The 19556-nt window shown below is 39.0% G+C and overlaps 1 protein-coding gene across 1 annotated transcript in view; it reads left to right on the top strand.

Annotated features, from left to right (window-relative positions):
* Positions 1–19556, top strand: part of MTHFD2L (methylenetetrahydrofolate dehydrogenase (NADP+ dependent) 2-like) — a 50000-nt gene that overhangs the window by 24127 nt on the left and 6317 nt on the right. The window contains exons 8-13 of the mRNA XM_010003635.1: positions 199–383; positions 1701–1823; positions 5321–5473; positions 6199–6306; positions 11832–11924; positions 17122–17247. Of these exons, the coding sequence (XP_010001937.1) occupies positions 199–383; positions 1701–1823; positions 5321–5473; positions 6199–6306; positions 11832–11924; positions 17122–17247 (788 nt within the window). The remainder of the gene's footprint in view (positions 1–198; positions 384–1700; positions 1824–5320; positions 5474–6198; positions 6307–11831; positions 11925–17121; positions 17248–19556) is intronic.

Below are 19556 nucleotides of genomic sequence, written 5' to 3'. Positions count from 1 at the left end.
AATGAGAGAGTGGAGAAATGTTTCTTTCCCTGGGTGGATTGGTAGTGCATTAGTGTTTTTCAAATAATATTTGAAATACTAGCAAATTAGCTAATCAAAGCACATGCTAGTATTTAACATGGTAGATCACACCCTTAGAAATGTTTTGTTTATGATGTTTTAGACCTAAATGTTGTGTATCTTTTTTTGTCTTTATAGTGATGAAGCAACCATTATCTCAGGGACAAAGCTTGCTAAACAAGTTTTGAAAGAAGTTCAAAGGGATGTAGAATCGTGGATATCCTTTGGAAACAAGAGACCTCATCTTACTGTTATATTAGTAGGAGACAATCCAGCTAGTCATATCTATGTGAGAAACAAGATAAAAGCAGCTGCAGCTGTAGGTATGTGTTATGCAATATCAATGATCCTTTGGTAATCACAGGATACTGTTATTTCAAACTGAAGAACAAGAGGAGGGGGGGAACCCCCTTTGTATCTTTATTTAAGTTTGCTCTGTTTTCTTCCTTAGCTTCTTTGATGAACCTAGAGAAAATAAAGTGCATTGACTTGTGAAGAAAGTAGTTTTAGTGGCACATGGAATGGTAGCTATAAGTTGAATTCTGTATCTGAAAATGTTGTTAGGAAACAGTTTGCACCCCTGCCATTAGAAAATGGAAACTAAAGGAGAATGCAGAGGAAGTTTTTGACAGTTCTGTGTCTTAACTGGCTTTAAGGTGAATGAAGATAAGCAGAGAGAAATTCTGCCAATTTTTAGTTGTTTCTGCAAGACATTTGGATTATTTTTCAATGTGATGTATTTGTTTAAGAGGTTGTCTTCTCAGTACCTGTTGGATTCCTTTTTTTGTATGTGGATTTTCAGCCCACCTCCACCTGTGGTAGCAGTCCCTACTACGTGGGAATGGATGGGAACAGTGATGAAGTAGCCAGTTTCACAGGAAGATATTGAGAAGAGCCTTTTTCTTCATAACGTCAATAATTTTTTCGTAATGTCAGTCTTCATGTGCATCTGCTGTTTCTCATGGAATATCTGTCTTCCCTGAATGTTGTAGAGCCAGGCAGGCCAATCCAAAACCAAGGCTTCATACCTCTGAATATGAAGGGGAAAATTTCAGACATAATGAAATCCAACAGTAAAGCTAAATGGCCCTGGAGAAGGGCCAATCACTATGTTATCTTATCTCTAAATGAAGAGTATCATAGCCTAAACAGTGAACTTCAATGTTGTTTCTGTCACTGAAACTGCCACCTTGTGAAGTAACTTGAAATATTTTATTTTCTAATAACAAGTTTTGTCCCACAGAAGAAGAAAATCTATTAGATAAAATGCCAGTATTGCTAGTGTAGCATTATCTGCTCAGTTTTAGTTATAACCCTCAAGAGCACAGTTGTAGTAAAGTTACGTGCTTTATATTCCAAATATTTCTAAACTGTTGTTTAAGTTTGGAGCTACTGTGTCCAACTATAGATTTTATTTATTTATTTATTTATTTTCTGTATGTTTCATTTTAAGATTGTGCTTGGTATCTAGAAGTACAGCATTAAAGACCAGACAGCAAAAACAGAATTTTTAGTAAGCCCTCCATGGTTATTCAAGACAGTTGTTAAGCATTGGGCAGATGTTTAGACAAAACAACTAAACTGTCCATAGATAAATTCCCTGATACTAATGTCTGTCTTCTGGTTTTGGTTTTTATCAGGCATTTCTAGTGAGATCATACTGAGGCCTGAAGACATTTCTCAGGAAGAACTCTTAGACATGACGGTAAAACTCAACAAAGATTCAAGAGTTAGTGGTTTATTAGTTCAGCTACCTCTCCCAGGTAGGTAATGTCTTTCATATACAGTCAACATAAGAGGAAAGAGCTTAACAATTTTGGGTTGCAGGTGTATCTGAGTGACATAGGAAGATCTTGAAAGAGGACATGCATAATGAAGGATTAGTTGAGATGTTAAATTTGTTGTATACTAGCCTAGAGTTAATTTTAAACAAAATAACAAATTGTGTGAATCATTTCATACTGGCAACCTTGCCTTTTTTTTTTAAAGTTCAGTCAGAATGTTATTTCAAAGAGTTTTCCTACACACACACTTAACCCAGTTTATTTATCTTTTTTGTTTGGTTTTGGTTTTTATCATGTTGCACTGTTTTGCCTTGAACTCCAAGACCTTTGCTGTATTTTCAGCCTCTGTATCATGCCAAGTTGTGTTACCTGTTGAATGATGCTACAGCCTTTCTCCACCATTGTTCCAAGTTTTGCCTTAAATATTTGTTTATCTTTTCTATGCTGTCCTTAATGTTTCAGATGAGCTTTGTGCAAATGCTCTAATAGGCTCTACTATTTTCTTGGGTTTTGTCTTCTCCTAATGCATAATGAAGTCTCACTAAAATAGCACTTGGCGGTGATAAAACCTGCAGTTTTCATCTCAACCTACATAAGTCAACTTAGTTAAGTCACTGTATGCTTCCTAATAGAGAGGTACCTAAGCTGCTGGAGTCATTGTACTAAACTAACTGGTGTTTTGGGTTTCCTGTCTCTGTGTTTCCAAGTGCTGTCTTTTATAATACATTTATACTGTATGCTCTGAAAGGCAGGAGCTGCGTTTTTTGGCATGTGTAGGTGTGATGGTGTGATATAAAAGTACAGCACTTTGTATGGTATGAATGAAATCAGCCCCTTGCTGAAATAAGTTGGCCACAAGGTGGAAGTGCAACACAAGTAAGGAGACTGAAATCTTGGACAGCAAGTTAGGAGCTCTGGGAGTTGATGTAATGTGATCTGTTTACCTTAAACAAACATCTCTCCCACTAAGAACAGATATGGGGAAACAGATAACAAATTTTCATTTCAGGACTACTAACTTAGGCAAAAGGTGGAGCAGTGACAGCCTAGGGATGGAAATCTTTTGTCTGAAGCACACAGCAAAGGAAACAGATTTATCTGCTGGACTCCCAAACCACTGTTGTGTTCCCAGAACAGGGAGTTGTCAATTGCCACCTGTCTTAATTGGGTACATACTCAGTAAAATGGTTAGGTACTCCTTGCAGAAATGGAGTTTTTTATGAGGAGGTTATCATGTCCTAACAATCTGCTCTTCAGCTGTCTGCCTTCATTGGTAGCTCAGTAACTAGTCTGAGGCCTGAATGTTGCCTGCCTTGCTAAAAACCTTAGAACAACTTAATCAATAGCAGAACTTTTTCCATATTGCATAGAGAAGTTAAATATGCAAGTTACCCTGACCTGAGATGTTCAGGGATTTCTTTTCATAGTAGATATCAGATATAACTCTGGTTCCTGGTTTATTTTTTTTCTCCCAAAGGAACTACAGAAACAAAGGGCAGCAAGCTAAGTTAGCTCATTTTCCAAAATAATTTTGATTTGCATTGTAATTGAAGGAGACAAAGCCTAGAAGTTGTGAAAACTTTCAAGTGGAGGCTGCTTATTCCAGAGATGAGGTGGTTGTGTGGGGTTTGGGTTCTTTTCAGTAAACCACACATAAGTGTGGCTTATGATCAACATTGGTATGAAAATAGAAGCAGAAAATAACTTCGTTCTCTTACACTTTTGTGAGCTGGAACAACTTAACTTTGAGGATTGTCATCTTTGCCTGAGGAAAAGTTCATTTCTGTGTACATTTTGAGTGCACTACTTCTGGTGTGGTAATGGTTTTGTGGAGAGCTTCCTCTATCTTTTTTAAATTACCTGGAAGATGGCTATGAAATGTTAGATATCTATTTGATATCGAATATGAAAACCTCAGTTTTCTTACTTGTAAGCAGCAAAGAAGTGTGAGACAGATTAGTACAAATGGGATGTTCCTCTGACTGTGCAAGCCCAAACCTGGCCGCTGTGCTGGAACTGACTGTTACAATCATAGCAGTGTCTCAGTACAGCTTCTCCAAATTATTTCCAGGGAGCTTATTGCTGCTGCTGAACAGCATCCTCCTTGCTCCATGTCTGTATTTCTTGATTCACGTGGTATATTTTCAAATCCCTTTTGTACTATGCTTTTATTTTCATCAGTCTTCCCTTTTCAAAACCAGTATTTATTTTTGTAAGTCAACCTTAGAGGCACATGGTGTTTATTGTGTAAATAATAGTTTCTTTCTGTGCATGTGAGAGTAGCTAGGCAAGGGATGCCCCTTGTCAACTTGCAAGTTGGGTTAGGAAGTGAAAGGATGAGTGCAGAGAGGAACTTGGCATGGAGAGTAGCTTGGAGTGACAGCAAGTCAGTTTGTGTAAATATCAGGTGAGAAGAGACTAAGCATGTTCTATGAGACTGACACTGACCTAAGAAATGATTTTGTTCCTCTTAAAATAAATGAGGCCGTGTAGAGTCAACTGGAAACAAACCTGAAGACACATTTTTTGAGGCAAATCAAATCTAGTCATTAAGTAATATAGTAACCCTCTCTACAGTTTGAGTTGGTTTTGCTGGTTGGTTTGGGGATGGCCCACCATAGATGTTTTTTTGGAAGTGTCTCTGATGGGGAAGGGGAGGTGTCCGCATCCTCTTGTCACAGGTTCCTGCCAGTCTTGTCCTCAGCTATGTAGCTGCATTTCTTCCCAGAGTGATGTGGCCTTTTCCAAAATTCTGCAGATGCGTTTTGAGTGGAAAAAATCCCAGACAATCCATGTAAAGCATAATAGTTTTTCCATTTTGCATGAATGTCTCTATTACCATGTCTATTTCTGGGAAGCTGAAGACAGCCAGCAATGTGGAGCTGTTTGTCAGAGCACTGTTCTGGCCTATCCCAGGCACAAGGTAAAAGCAGGGCTGCCAAGATTTTGTTTGCTGAACAACTAACTTGCCTAAGGTTAACAAGTTTTCTTTTGGAAAAACTGTTTAATAGGTTACTCCAAATTAATTTATTCCTCTTCCAAGTTTTATAGCATGCATGATATCTTGTAATTAGCTAGGTCCTTTCAAAGCAAAACCAAAAATACCTAAGTAGAGCTTCAAATGCAGAAGTGACTCTGAAGTGTCTTGCTTAAACCTTTATTTTTATGGTTACTAAGTCATCATTCTCAGCTGAGTATTGGCCTCATGTTTTGACTGAATTTGTTGTAGTAGCAGTGTCACACTGAATAATTTAGTTTTCAGTAGTGACTTCAAAAGGTGCAGTTGTAACTGCTGCCTTTAGAGCAGGAATATAGTTTATTCCTCATGAGTAATAACCACCCGAGCTAGACCCAGCTTGTGTGTTTCTCTGTGTAATGCTTCAGATAGTATTGATGATTGTATTGATGTAGTATAGTGATTGAGGACACCTGTCAAAGTGACAGCAACTGCAGTTTGAAAGGCATGTGTTTCCTAGATCACATCGATGAACGAACCGTTTGTAACGCTATCGCACCTGAGAAGGACGTGGATGGGTTTCATATTATGAATATTGGACGTTTGTGTCTTGATCAGCCTTCTGTCATACCTGCAACTGCTGCTGCCGTGTGGGAGATTATCAAACGGACAGGTAAGACACTGGACTCTGCTGAAAGTCTCTTCTCTCTGAAAATGGATAAAGGAGAAGGTCAGGTGTAAGTTAAAAGTTGTAAGTTACCAAAATGTATTGGGCTGACTGAAGAACACACATTTAGAGGATTAATCTCAATCCAAACAGAAGGGATCTTTTGCCAGTAGCGTAACCATTAATTAACTGGAGAGTAGTCCATGTACAACACTTCATGGAACAGTTTGGGAGCTAATTTTCTGTATTTATAATGTTGCAAGGAACTTCTGTGATATTGCTGTGCTACTGATTAGTTCTCAAAATAGAAGATTTGAATGCATAAGTTCCTTTGGAGGTGAAGGCAAGAAACAAGAAGAAAAATGGGAATATTTAATTGAGTACTAGAGAGATAAAATAATACAGTTGTCATCTGATCATATATATGTTCTTATCGTTAGACATAGAAGCTTCCATTTCTCTTTGTGGGCAGAGAAGAGAAATTTAGTCCCTCCAAAAGGTGGTTCAGATAACCAGGATGAGTTGGCAGTTTGGTTTCCAAGGTAAAAGTTGAAAGTTGTTTTGTGGATTCAGCCCTCAAGTTAAGCCTTGTGGATTTTCAAGTCATGTTGATATCAGCAGTTCTCAACAGAAAACAATTATACTTTGGGTATAAGAAGGTTTGAGTTATATCAAAAGAGCAGAATACAATTTTTTGCAAGTTTTTGGTTTTGTTTTGTTTTTCCTATAAGGAATACAGACATTTGGAAAAAATGTTGTAGTAGCTGGAAGATCTAAGAATGTTGGAATGCCTATTTCAATGCTTTTACATAGTGATGGAGAACATGAAAGGCCTGGAGGTGAGTACATGAGTGTTACTTTAAGGTTTCAATTTGTGAAATCATTAAAATAAAGCTGACCATAGCAGTGGGATAAAAAAAGAAAGGTTTTATCTCTTGTACAGTATTTGCAACCAGATTAAGGAAAAAAAAATAGATAATACATGTCAGGAATGACATATTCTCTGGAGAGAAGTTTCTGGGCTCAACTTTATCTGGGCTAATATCATAATTTCATCTTACGTTTGAAATAGCTTCTGTTCAAGCGTGGTTAGCACTGAACGTTGAGGATAATGCCTGATGGTGTGGCCTGAAAGAGCTGCAGAGGTTTATGTGATGATATTTATTCAAAGTGGTATAGCTAGCTATATGTCTTATCCTCATGGTTATGTAATAATCATTTCAAGTTATTGGTACATAGGCATGCATGCACACATATGTATACACACACATGCATGCATAAATACATGTCATGATTCCTGTGTTGGCCTATGTTAGCTAAGTGGTGGTTATGAAAATACCCAAGTGACTAACAAAATAAGTATTCAATGTGAGCTCTATGATGTTACACGTTAGCCTGAGGGATTTTTCTGCAGTGCATTTTATATCCCCCTGGAAATTGGGGGTTGTAATGGAGATATTTTTAAGTAATTCTAATTACTGAAGCATGCGTGTGCTGCTATAATTGTGCTGTAGAAAGAAAAACAAATATAATTTAAATATAATACTGTCCCTTTGCAACTTCATTTTGATGTTAGAAACTGCCAAGGTGGTGTGCATAAATGAGGTAAACATGAATGTTTAATCCCAGGCCTATTTAATATGAGTGGACTGAAATGTGTTATTAATATAATAAAACACTAAAAGCTTCTTACTAATCACAGAGTTGTTTTTTCCACAGAGTTGTTTTTTCCACCGAGTCTCTGTGGGAAAGTTGCTATTTGAAACTTCTCTCAGTGTTTGAAATGTAATTACCATCAGTGCATAGTTCTGGTCTCATCCCCATTCCCATGAAAATTAGTAGCATTTTTGCCATTTGCAGCAAATATATTGGGTTATATAAGTTACTGGCTGTGCAGTTTGGGGTTTGAAATAAGCTTTAAATAACACAGAGTTATGTTGTAAACTACTTGGATGTTTGTCAGCTGGAAATGAGGAGACTTTGTGACCTGTGGTCCTTTCAGCAACTTGTTACAAAAGCCATAGAAGTTGCGTGGATGCTTTTTGGCTTAAATATATACCTTGTCGTAGCTTTCAATTTCTGAGTTAGCTTGATGTGTGGCTCAGTTTTGTTCGCTTATCCTGGGTTTGTGGTTCTTGTTTGACTGCCTGGTAGTATGACTTGCTTTGGGGGGCTAGTCCATGAGTTTGTTGAGGAACACTGTTGTGCTTTAATTGCTCACCTGCCTGCAGTCTGAGTGCTGCCACGTTACACGGTACTTCATGGGCAGCCCTGGTTACTGGCGTTGTCACTGGTGTGTGTCAAGTGTGCTGTGCGTGGACAGAACAACAGAACAACAGTCAGATACTCCCTTACTGGCACTGAAATATAGATGAGGAAAAAATTAACTCATAGAAGTTACCTTTGCTTATTCTGAAGAAATGGATTTCTTTTTATGGTCTTTTTTCTTGCTTTCCAATCTACCGAGTGGTAGTACACCTTACAAAGCAGCTGGCAATGAGAAAACAAAGGAACATTGGTATTTCTTCCACACTAATGAGCAGTATGTATGCATTTGGTGTGTACATGGTGATAAATACTTTTGTAGTTGGAGGAGTGTAGTACAGTTTTCATTCCTGACTCAGATTGGGCTGTCGTTGAAGATCTGGTTGGTCTTCTGCAGTTAACTCTCTTCTCTGCTTCTTCTCTGTGCAACAAGAGGCCAGTCTGGACAGTGTGTGTTTTTAGGTTTACCTCAGTGGCCATCAGAATATCTGGATGTGTCCTGACAGAGAAGAAACTGAAGACAGTTGACATAAAGCTGATGTAGACAGTGAAGGAGAATGCATAGTGCTGAAGTATAGTGAGATGAAGGAGTTGGAGCTAAAGGAAAGACTGGAAGTGTGAACGTAATAAAAGTAATCAGAGTAATCCTTTCTGCCTGTTTTCTAAGTGGCTAATAGCAGGGCAAAATTTGTGCATTATGATCAGAGATGTGTCAGGATAGAAGATAAAGTGGCTTTAGCATGTGTGTTCAGTTTCTAGATGGTTTGGAGCTGAAAATTACATGTCAGAGTTGCTGATTTTATTTTTACCAAACTTTCTTCTTAAGCATGTATTAAGAACAATCTTAACCTGTTATTACAAAGTAAGTGGAAACTTTTAAATTATTTATTCTTTTTTAATTCAGTGGGATGAGGACCAAACAAGACCTCCAGTTAAGTGCTGGAAAAGATCTTTCTTAGACTGTCAGTTAGGATAGGGTTTTATCAGCAGTTGGGCTGATGTGATTGATGAATTTTTATTGAGAAGTAATACACGGGGCGTATGCGATGCTGTTATTTATTTGTTTTAGCTGCTAGGTTTTTTACAGATTGTGAACAAAATTGAAAACCAGGGGTCTGTGATGTTTTTTATGTAGAAACCGTCATGTCCTGCAGGTGGCGATATCTGATCAGATGGGAAACCTGTCTGAATCCCTACAAAACAAACTTGGTATTGTGCAGGCCAGTCAAGAGACTATCTCTTTTTCTTAAGCCAGTGAATTGACTCAGCACTAACACACAGAATCTTGATTGCTAAATCTATTCCTCTTCTTTTAGCAGAAGTAGCTAAAAATAGAACTAAAAATAGTGTTTTATTTTCTGTTTTGGCATGATCACAAATGAATGGCAAACCTACCATTTCCGAGGTATCTGTAAGTTTCTGGACTCTACACCCCTTTTCCTCCCCTCCTCCCTTCTTTTTTTCTCCGTTCCATTTTGGTGGTGAGAGCAATGACTGAGTTTCAGGAGCTGACTACAAACACATTCCCCACTGAAATCTTGGTGGGAAAATAGTACTGATTTGACATCTTAGAATATGTGAATTTTTTTAACATTGGACATTATTCATTGGTTTTCTCAGCCTCTCTGCTGAGTACAGGATAAGAGGTCTAAAGAATCTCATTGCTTCCTAAAATATATACAGAACTATTGTGATTTTGGGCAAGACATCTTTCTTTTTTTTTGCTTAAACTTCGTATCAGAAGATTCTTCTATTTTATTCAAGCCGTTCTTTCCAGAATCCAATGATAAGTCTACCTGCCTTTCATGTGTGAAGGATTGCCCCAAGTTTTAGTGTGACTGATAGAGCATTAGCCAAGAAAAGGAAAGTGTGTCACATGAAAGAACAGGCATGGTTCTTCAGCAAGGGGTGATTTGTTAAATGATGTGTTTGGAGAACGAGGCCTCCAGAGAAGGAAATCTGACCATCTATGCAGCCTGTATGCTCCTCGCTCCAACAAGTATGTATATGGCCTGCATGCAAATGAATCAGCAGCTGGAGACATGCTGCTTCAGATGAGCAAAATGAAGAGTATCAATGAGTAATACATCAGTCCTGTTCCAAGTGTTTTGTCTGTATCAGTTGATATTTAATGATCCCAAAGATATATTAAAGGAAGAAAAGAAGGAATCTCTACGTGCAGGCTTTGTGTACAGGCTGGGATGTTGCTATTGCAAGAAGGGTTACAGCAGAAATGCTTTTAAGACAATTAACTGTCTAAGCTCTCCATGCACTTAAAGTCATGAGCAGTTCTAGAAAGTCAGTGAGAGGCTTCTAAATTCTGGCAATTCCTCTTACTTATTTAATGAACTTGCTTATGCACATCTGGACTTTTCTTATCATCTGAAAATGTCTTGATTTGTTTCTCTTTGAGGAGTCAATATGCGCTATAAAGAGAGAAGGGTAAGAGGGATCAAAGATGGGGGGAAAGTGCAGAGAAGTCAGGGCACAGACAGGTAGAAGATGAGATGCTTGAGGAAGAGAGTTAATGAGAGGCACTGATTAGATCAGTCAGACACATTCCAGAGGAAGCAGATGTGGTGCTAGTGTCTGAGATGGCAGAATCTCTTAGTTTAATGGTTAACAATGTGGCTTAGGAGTCTATGACAAGTGGAAGGTGGAGATGGTGGGATGTAACACCTGAACACCATGTGGTACAAATAGTTGACAGAGAGAATGTTGGGAGGAGTCTGCTTTGATAGCTGTTATCTTTGCTGCTTTCTTGAGCTGTCCTTGAAGGATCACTGTGCTTGCAGTCCCAATCCCTGAGACAACTGTTGTGTGTGTAGTGGCCTCCTCAGTACCTTCATCAAACAGCACAAGGTTTTTGATTTCTTACTAGGTGGACTTATTTGTAGCTTCTTGACAAGAAATGTGGATACATGCAGGAGCAGGCCCAGGTCTTTGAATTTGCCCAAAAGGACGAGTGCTTCTATTTGTGATAACTTCAAACACTTCCTTCTCTGTTGGGAAGTAAGGGTTGAGCTGTTCTTGTTTTGTCAGGAGATACAAGAGATGGTAGGACACCTGCAAAAATCTGAGCATCTTTTTGCCTGGTTTTCTCTGTTCCTGTTGTTATGCTTGAGCTGTGTGAAATGATGACTTGAAAGGTTTAAAGTGTATGGAAAAGATCGTGCATTGGATATATTGATTCCTGAACTGGTTATGGTGATAGAACTCAGATTCATCTTACTGGAATTGTTTAAATACAGATGCTGCTGTTGATTGTGTTCCACATGTATGTTCCAGAATGCCTCTTCTTGATGAAACCTGACAATGTTTGGGTTGAGAGGGGTTTTGCTGTCTGACCCTTGCCTGCACTTGTTGGTCGGCAGGGTTGCTAAGCAAAGACCCTTGGCCCAAGAGTGTCCTTCTTGCCATAGCTACTGGACTCATGCCCTATGCAATCAGACCCTACAAAGAGAAGAGCCTCAGTTGTCATCTTCTGTTGTTGGCCATGTTAATTGGTGAGAGAGGGACTATCAGCAAGGGACAGTGTCACTTCACTGAACTTGAATTACCAATTATTCCTTGAGTACTCAAAATCTGTCATAACCACAGGCCAAAGACTAACTTTGACTCAAGGGAAACACTGTTGTGAAATTAGGTTACAAAATCTGGGGAGCTTCAGAACAAATGAATGACCCATGTGGTTGAGGACAGACATCCAAACATGGTGATCTTACACTTAAAACTTTAGTTTGTTACAACAGCTGAGTCTTATGGCACACTGTGCAAATTGTGCTTAGTAAGGTAGACACTGGATTCCATGCTGGGTTTGCTCTGTGTAATTCCACTTAACATATGAAGCAGGTTACAAAATAACTCAGTCCACAGTGCATGAATTCCTTCATCCTGGGAGAATTTTTAAGAATAAACATGTTTTCATATGTGTGACCAGCAAGTGTTATGAGTGTTCTGCCTATGCTGAATTAGATGATGCATCCCAAGACAAATCTGATGATAATCTATGCTATTGAGTTGATCATCTTCACGTGAAAAGAAATGTTATGTGTGCATTTCATATATTGCAGTTAATTGATAATCTCTTACATTTCAGGTGATGCCACAGTGACCATTACTCACAGATACACACCAAAAGAGCAGCTCAAGATCCATACACAACTCGCTGACATTGTTATAGTAGCTGCAGGTAATACAAGTTGTTGTTGATACTCCAATCACAACATTTAAAACCTTAAAGTAGACTTTGGTGCTTGTGCTTGCTGAGGGTGTTGCAGGAAGTAGGATTTCTTGTAAGAAGAGCAAGTGATTTGGCTGTTGTTCTTGCCCTTCATATTTGCAGACTCATAAACTGTTTCTTGTCACATGTGACACCTTTCCCTTAGGGAGACTTCAGAGTGAACTCAGGATTGGGAACCAGTCAGTGCATAGTTTATACAGGTATAATTATGTAAATTAAAACATTCTCTGTTCGGTGGAAAAATCATGAGTCACTTAAATTTTGACAGGAGGGTTTCTTTAAATCAGCTGGAGGCTGCGTTCATAAAACAATGGTATCATTCCCTTGCTGTTAGAATTAAGGACAGCCTTGCCAAATTAACTGGTTGTTTTGGTAACGTGTTATTAATGACTGAATTTTTTTTCTTTCACAATAATAATGTAAAGAGGAAGAGAACTGTAATTGCCTGGAGGAAGGGGTCTGAAAGATCAGTGTCTGTTCTTAAAGGAGTGAGAAATACTTTGACTAATCTAGAGCAAAGAAACAAGCCAAACTCTGCTTCTGAGCAACCTCTGTTTTTTTTGTTTGTGGCTATTGTAGATAGAAATACAAATTAATAAAAAAAAACACCCAAAACTGAAAAATCCAACTTAATAAAAACCTTGGTAAAAGTCTGTGTCCCCTTGCAGCTCATGAGATCCTCCTCATCTTGTAACATTTAGTACATCTTGTACCATTACAAGAAGATTGTGTCTTTTCTGCTCCCTTCCACCCTCTCCATCATCCTCAAGACCAGTGTCTTGCTTACTTATTTTCTAGATGAAGACAGAGAGGTACCTCTCTAAAGCTCATCACTTCCTGTTGAAGCAACATGTCCTTTGCTTCAGGGCTTAACTGCACTATCTCTTTCTCATGCCAGGTCATGAACAAGAAACAACTCACTTGTCTCACGGGTGTTTAGTCAACTATGGGCCTGACCAGAATACACTCACTGTGAATGAAAGATAATAATGCATGTGCTAACTGGAAATAAACTAGTAACTTCTCATCCACATTCACTGCTTCCAGTTCAATCATCACTTCTGATTTTTATGCTGAGCATAGTTTGTCATCAGTTATACTTGTAGTTAAATGGTTCAGTAGCAATTCAGCCGTGTTTGCTCTTCACATTATTTTCCTCATGTCTTTTGTAACAGGAGCATGATACATCACTCGTTACACAACATGTGATATACTTGTAGTAATGAAAAAACTCCAGGTCAGATTGTGCAAACAGTATGCAGCCCTGCCCCAGTGGATGCTCTGGGGAAGAGGACACTTTAAAAAGGTGGAATCCCTCCAAGGTTCCTCCTGTTACTTGAGAACTGTGCACATTGTACTTTGGGATAATACATTCCCTGGAAATAGGCAACCTGTCCAGTGAGTTGCAAAAAAGGTCATTTCTACCCTAGCAGGTATAAACAGCTGCTGTCATAAGCCACTGTGCAAGATGTGTAAATGGGAAAGAGCTTTTTGTGTATGTCTGCATGTAAGAGCAAGATTCCTATTCTCATTCTCCTCCTCCTATTGATAGTTCAGAAGAGCCATCTGCATTCTGGCTCTGGGTTTGGTGACTTGTTGGAGTGACTGTTCATTCTGATGTCATGCTCTATCTCTGAGGAGTGTTCTGCTCACTCGCATTCATGGCTTTTGTGATGCTTCAAATCAGGTGTTTCTGTTTTCACTCCTGAGTTTGTCAAATACCCATCTTTATATGTTGTCTCTCATTTGCCCCTTGCCTTGGGACCCCAGTTTTCCTGCTTACTTTGATTGTAACTATCCATGCAGTTTATTCCTTCCCTCTTACTCCCAACTCCTTGCACTGTAAGTTCCAACAATGCTGCTCTTGTCCATCCTACCCCTCTCTAAAATCTGTGTGTCTGCTTCCAGGTGGAGCTACCTAAATTCTTTTACTGTGATGCAGGTTCTGCATTTCTAGCCAAGGCATAGTGTTTCCTCCTGAGCACATCTGGCATCTCACATCCCACCATGGCTTTTCCTATCTTTGCCTGCTATCCCTGCCTATTCAGACATCCCACCAAGGCTATTCTTTTTGCCATCAGCCCAGACCCATATTAGAAGAATTACATGCAGCTTTACTTGTGGTGCTAATAAAGCCCCCACAGCACCTCCAAGGTGGTGATGGAAGCACTAGGCAGTCTTTGACTAGCTAACCTGTTGCTTCTGCTGTCTTGGCTTTCCTGTCTGCCTTGAGAGAGAAGACTCACCTGCCTGCTAGGTTTGGAGAGGGGGTAAAGAGAAGGAGAAGGGGGGGATGCCAAATGCCAGAAGAAATTGTTCTGGGACTACTTAGGCTGTCTCTCGGGACATGATCTGTGGTCCTCTTGTATAGGAATTGCTGATTTGTCAGAGCCTTTTATTCAGATAGTGGCTGGTTGGCTTTCTCAGGAGTTTGGTATTTCACAGTCCTTGTACCTAAGCTGGGCTTTGTCTTCTCTTTTGTCTAAAACAGGGTTAATAATTTTCTACAAAAATCACCAATGAAAGATTTTCCCACATTCTTCAGTCAGTGCATTTTAGGAATAGCTTTTCGAATGCTTATCTCTTCCTACTTGGTATGTAAAGTAGGCTTAAGTAAATAGCTCTGCTCATTTGGTTTGGGGGTTAGTTTATTTGTTGCTATTAAGTATTTGGCCTATTATCAAACCATTTTACAAAGGGTGTAACTGTGCAGCTTCCGTTAATGTGCTTCCATCCCTATCATACACAGATCATTTACCCCCATAAGGCTGAGGCATTCTCCAGCTACTAGCCAGCTTGCAGTTGATTGCATAAGAGTGTGATGAAGTAGATGCAGCCAGCCAGATGTTATCAAATGGCATAGGAAAGAATTTGAGATCTTGGCTTGCTCAACATTAGGAGCAGAGTTCCAAGCTTGTGTCCTATGGGGGAGTGAGAAGTGGTGAGCAGCAAAGGTTCTTGTATTGCCTGTATCTAAATGACAAACTGGCTGTGATCCAGCACTTCACATGAAGCCAAAGCCCTTGAATAGCAGCACTTGCCTCAGGTAAAACTAGGGTTTCAAACTACATTTTTTCTTCTCTTCACCTGAGAGAAAGCTGCTTTTTTGGGGGAGAGGGGGGGTGTAGACTCTCCCTCTGGAGATTACTAGTGTTTCCTCACAGAACATACAACTGAAAGAACTACTGAAGAAGCAAAGAGAATGTAATTATGAAGTTGGAATTTCCTGTCACTCAAAAGCTGGAGGTTGCATAGTAGGAAAGAAATACAGGAGGGCATTTGAAGTGAATATAGGGAAAAGATTGCCACTGTTTCAGTCTGCCATCCTCCACCCTTGAACAAATTTTGGTAAATGTGTTTGCCAAGTGTCAAAGACTTCATTATCTAAAGAATACAGACAGAGCAGTGTCTTCTGTGCATCAGTAACCTTTAAATGTAGGTGGTCTTTCTGCTTCCCCTTTGCTATGTCCAAGTGGAAATGGTAGAAAGGCAGAGTGAGAATCGTCCTTTGAAAGCCCATCTAGTCCATACTAGTGCACCAAAAATGTTATTTTGTACATATTAGTTCAGTCTGCTTTTGCAGTGCTAGAGACTTCCATATTCTTTTCCCAGACTACTTGCTCTCGTGGTTTCTCTGTTCTTGTGGTTAAAGTCCTGGAGAGTGTGGCAAGGGACATGACTTAAGTCTACTACTTTGTCATGTTTATCATGGGCATGGAAAAAAAAAAAAGTATAGGTCCTCTTCTTGTGCCAAAAGTTTGTAATATCCTTGAAGGCTGTCATAAAAGGTTAATTATTTGCAGTTTCCTCATAATCCTCATTGCTCTTGGTATTTTGTAGAGATGTGAACAGACACATCAGAGAAGTCTGGCAGCCACAGTGACAGTGTGGTATCCCAGCTGGTGTCACACGTTGAAGAGATGAGGGTTTATATGTGTGTCTTGCAGCAGCATGATTGTGTCTGTCTCTGTTCAGTTGATCTAATCCTAAATTCTTTTTCTGAAAACTTACTGGCTAATCAGTTGTTTGCTGTCTTGCCTTTATGAGGGTTAATGGTTTATGTGTAAATATGGTGTCTTCCCTTCTTTTCTGTTGTCTGTCAAGTGCTTTTGGATGCACGGCTCATTTTTTTTTATTTTTTTTTTTTTCCAGTGGCACATGATTTCTAAGCTAATCTGTTCCAAGTTCTTTCCAGCTTTGTGTCATCTGCACTTGAGCCACTACTAAATGATAAGGGTTCTCTACCATCACACTGATGACATATAAGTAAACTCCCAGCCCTCCTGGTGCTTCCTCCACTTGTGCTCTCATTTTCATAGAGTACCCTTGGAGCCTCTTACCTGCATACAATTACCCAGCTGGATTTTCATCCAGTATGTTTTTCTTGGAAAGAGCAGGTGGAGAAAGATTTACCTGAAAGGCAGTTGCTTCTCTCCACCAGGTACAGGCCATGCTGTGTATTATGGATAAATCTGAGCTGGCCATTTTATTTTTTATGGTTGTCAATCTGTTGCTACTAAATGAGGGGAGTCAAAAATAAGATGACAGGATAGATGAGATTCTCACCATGCTAGCATTTTTTATTTGCACCAATGGTATTTCATGTAGTTGATGTTCATTATTTAAGTAACTGGGGAGTATTTAAGTAAAGAATATGAGCAGTCAAGAAGTCAAGAGTAACACAAATCCAATACAGATGCTAAAAAGCAACAGATAAAGAAAATGCTGTGGAGGTTAACTGCTTCAGCAGCTGACAACTCTGGACCAGCAGACGTCTGACAATGATAACAGCTTCTTGTAGCTTGCAGAGCATCTTTATGGTCCAGCTTTGCTTTGGAAATGCTATGAAAGGAACACATTGCCACAAACTAGCAAGTATTTCCTTCAACTGATCATGGTTGCAGGTTTAGTTGAAAATATTTAGTCAAAATGAACAAGCATCATCTTTCCTTTTCATAATCACAAGCTGTGTGAAACTGAGGAATAATTGTTTTCCTTGTGAGACATATCAAGAAAAATTAAAGTGAAAGAATCACTTTCTTTTTTGTGCATACATACGCATGCCTGCACATCCCTTGATACAATTGGAAACTGATGGCCTAAGACTACCTGGCTGTGTTAACCAAATGTACCTTGATGTTTCCAGGTATCCCAAAGTTGATCACAACTGATATGGTCAAAGAAGGTGCAGCTGTGATTGACATAGGCATCAACCATATCCATGATCCTCTTACAGGAAAGACCAAGTTAGTTGGGGATGTAGACTTTGAAGGTTAGTGAAACACTCTTCATGTATAAACTTGGATAAATGTATTTAAGTTTGGGGGATTAATCCACTATAAACACTTGGAATAGCCAGTGTCTCAAATTAGACAACACTTGCAGGATTTTTTTCGGTTTTATTTACTTAAATGTGAACACAAAGTAATTGTTCATGTATCAGCTCTTAAGAAGTGGTGATTATTTGAGAGAAAATGCTATGTTTATGTACACATACCAGCGTCATTTAAGAGATGCAGATGAGTTCTTAAAGCAGTGTGGTGGCAGAAGATACTTGTCTCCAGGTTTCTTTAATCCTTTGTGGTCTGTCAAGTGTTTCAAGACTAAGCAATAAAAACAATTTCTGCTTTTTCATAAGTGTAGGTTCTCCCACTATTCATAGCAACTACTCTTATTCCACAGCCACCCAAGCCTCCTTTTAGGCTCTCACTCTACCCTTCTATGTGAAAATGTTAATTCCTGCTTTAGAAGTATCCTTTTTGCTAAGGTTTAATGTGGGTTCACCTTAAGCTGTTCAAAATCTTGATCCAGGCAAGCCTAACAGATAAAAAATTGTGTTACGTATTGATCTTTTTGTGTTTAATGTGTTGCAGAGCAAGTTCACAATGTAACTTGATTAAATATCTCTGCTCTGGAGGAGCTCCAAACTGGAATAGCAGGATTGTTGCAGCTGAAAATTAAAGCTTATTGGCAGAGTTGAGTGTGGGAAGCTTAGACAGCATTTGCCCACATTATTAATGGTTCTCAACAGTTCCTTATTTTGATAAGTATGAAAATCACCCACAGATGTGTTTTTTTTTCACAGTTATTAACATCTTGGCTGGCATAATGTCTCAAAGCTTAATTATATTCAAAATGTTTCTAGCCAGCTGTATTTGTAATTACATCACTCCCTTAGTTCCTGCTTGTTTTCCTCATCAAACACGATGCCTGGCTCTTAAAAATCCATGAAATTACCTGCACGAGCTCAGCTGAGTGACTGTCTCAGGGTGTGCTGGGAAATGTAGAGCTGCGTGTGTGCAGCAGACCTCCAGTAGAAAAGTACTTGCACAGTACAACCTGAAACCTTGCTTTGATTTGCTACCTGTTTGTACTATCACAAGTAAAAGCTTCTATTTTGTTTTTGGACCTGAATTAAAGGGCAGAGACTTTCGCAGGTTTTCTTGTTTGCTTTAGCAAGGATGTCAGGAGAAAAGCTATAACTTTGAGAAACATGATATTTTGTATCCTTTTTGTTTGTTTTGCTTTAAATGCTGAATGAATACACCTTCTGAATGTGATACAGGTGTAGATTCAATGACAAGGCCAGTGATTCAGAGTTTCAGCAATGCACTGTATATGTCTCGTCATGTCTGCTGTGGGATGTACTCAGGATTTTACCTGGGGGGAGGGAAGATCCAAAAAAGAGGGAGGAACTTCAACTTGGATTATGCCACTACAGTTGCAAGTAGCATTGCACTGTGCATTGCCAAAGGGAAATTGTTGTTGGTTCAGTGGTATCGGTGCAAGTTTCACTAAATCTGTAACAACAACAAAAAAAACCCTCCCAGTGTATAAAGTTCTAAATACTAAAAGGTATGCTTGCCAAGTATTTGATTGGGCAATTAGGAAATGGAACAAGCCAATGTCCTCATGTAGCAAATATTTTTATTCCTTTCCTCTGATCACTAGACTGAATTTATATTCCAACCAAAGTGAAAATTATTTTTGCAAGTTAAGGCTGGGCACATAAATGGCTGGCATGACATACATGTTTAACATCATGCAGCCCACCAAAGTCTATTGTCTCATTATTCTCTTCTTTAAATAGAAAAAATACAGTTGTGAGGAGAGTTGAGATTTAACAGGGCAATCAGAAGGTAAATCTGCTTTTTAATAAATAGATGGAAGTGGTTCACTTCACCAGCTCATCCAATTGAAAATCTCCTGTAATGGAAATTAAGATTATTAGATGGGTGAAAACTGTTATGACTGTATATGACTCAGTTGTCATATCCTAGCAATGCTTGGATGTCATCCTCTGATCTCTAGGAAGTAGGTTAGGCATTAAAGTTTATTTTTATCTCTTTAACAAGAAATTAATGCCATTTCAGTATTTTTTTAAATGTTGTTCATTATTACATTTGAGGTAAGAAATGCCTGGAGAAAAAAAAAATATCCCTAAAACAGGCCAAGAGAATTTAACAGCTGCACAAAAAATGAGTTTTAAAGATTTGAAATCTGTTCTACAATCTGAATTAGGTGAAGCCATCTCAGCTTCTGCTTTGCATGCAGTCCCCTGGAGCCAGGGGACTGACCACA

The sequence above is a fragment of the Chaetura pelagica genome, unplaced genomic scaffold (genome assembly GCF_000747805.2).
Source record: "Chaetura pelagica isolate M959 unplaced genomic scaffold, ChaPel_1.0 scaffold358, whole genome shotgun sequence".
Classification (NCBI taxonomy): Eukaryota; Metazoa; Chordata; class Aves; order Apodiformes; family Apodidae; genus Chaetura; species Chaetura pelagica.
Note: the sequence above shows the minus strand (reverse complement) of the source record. Positions and strands in the feature narration are given on the sequence as shown.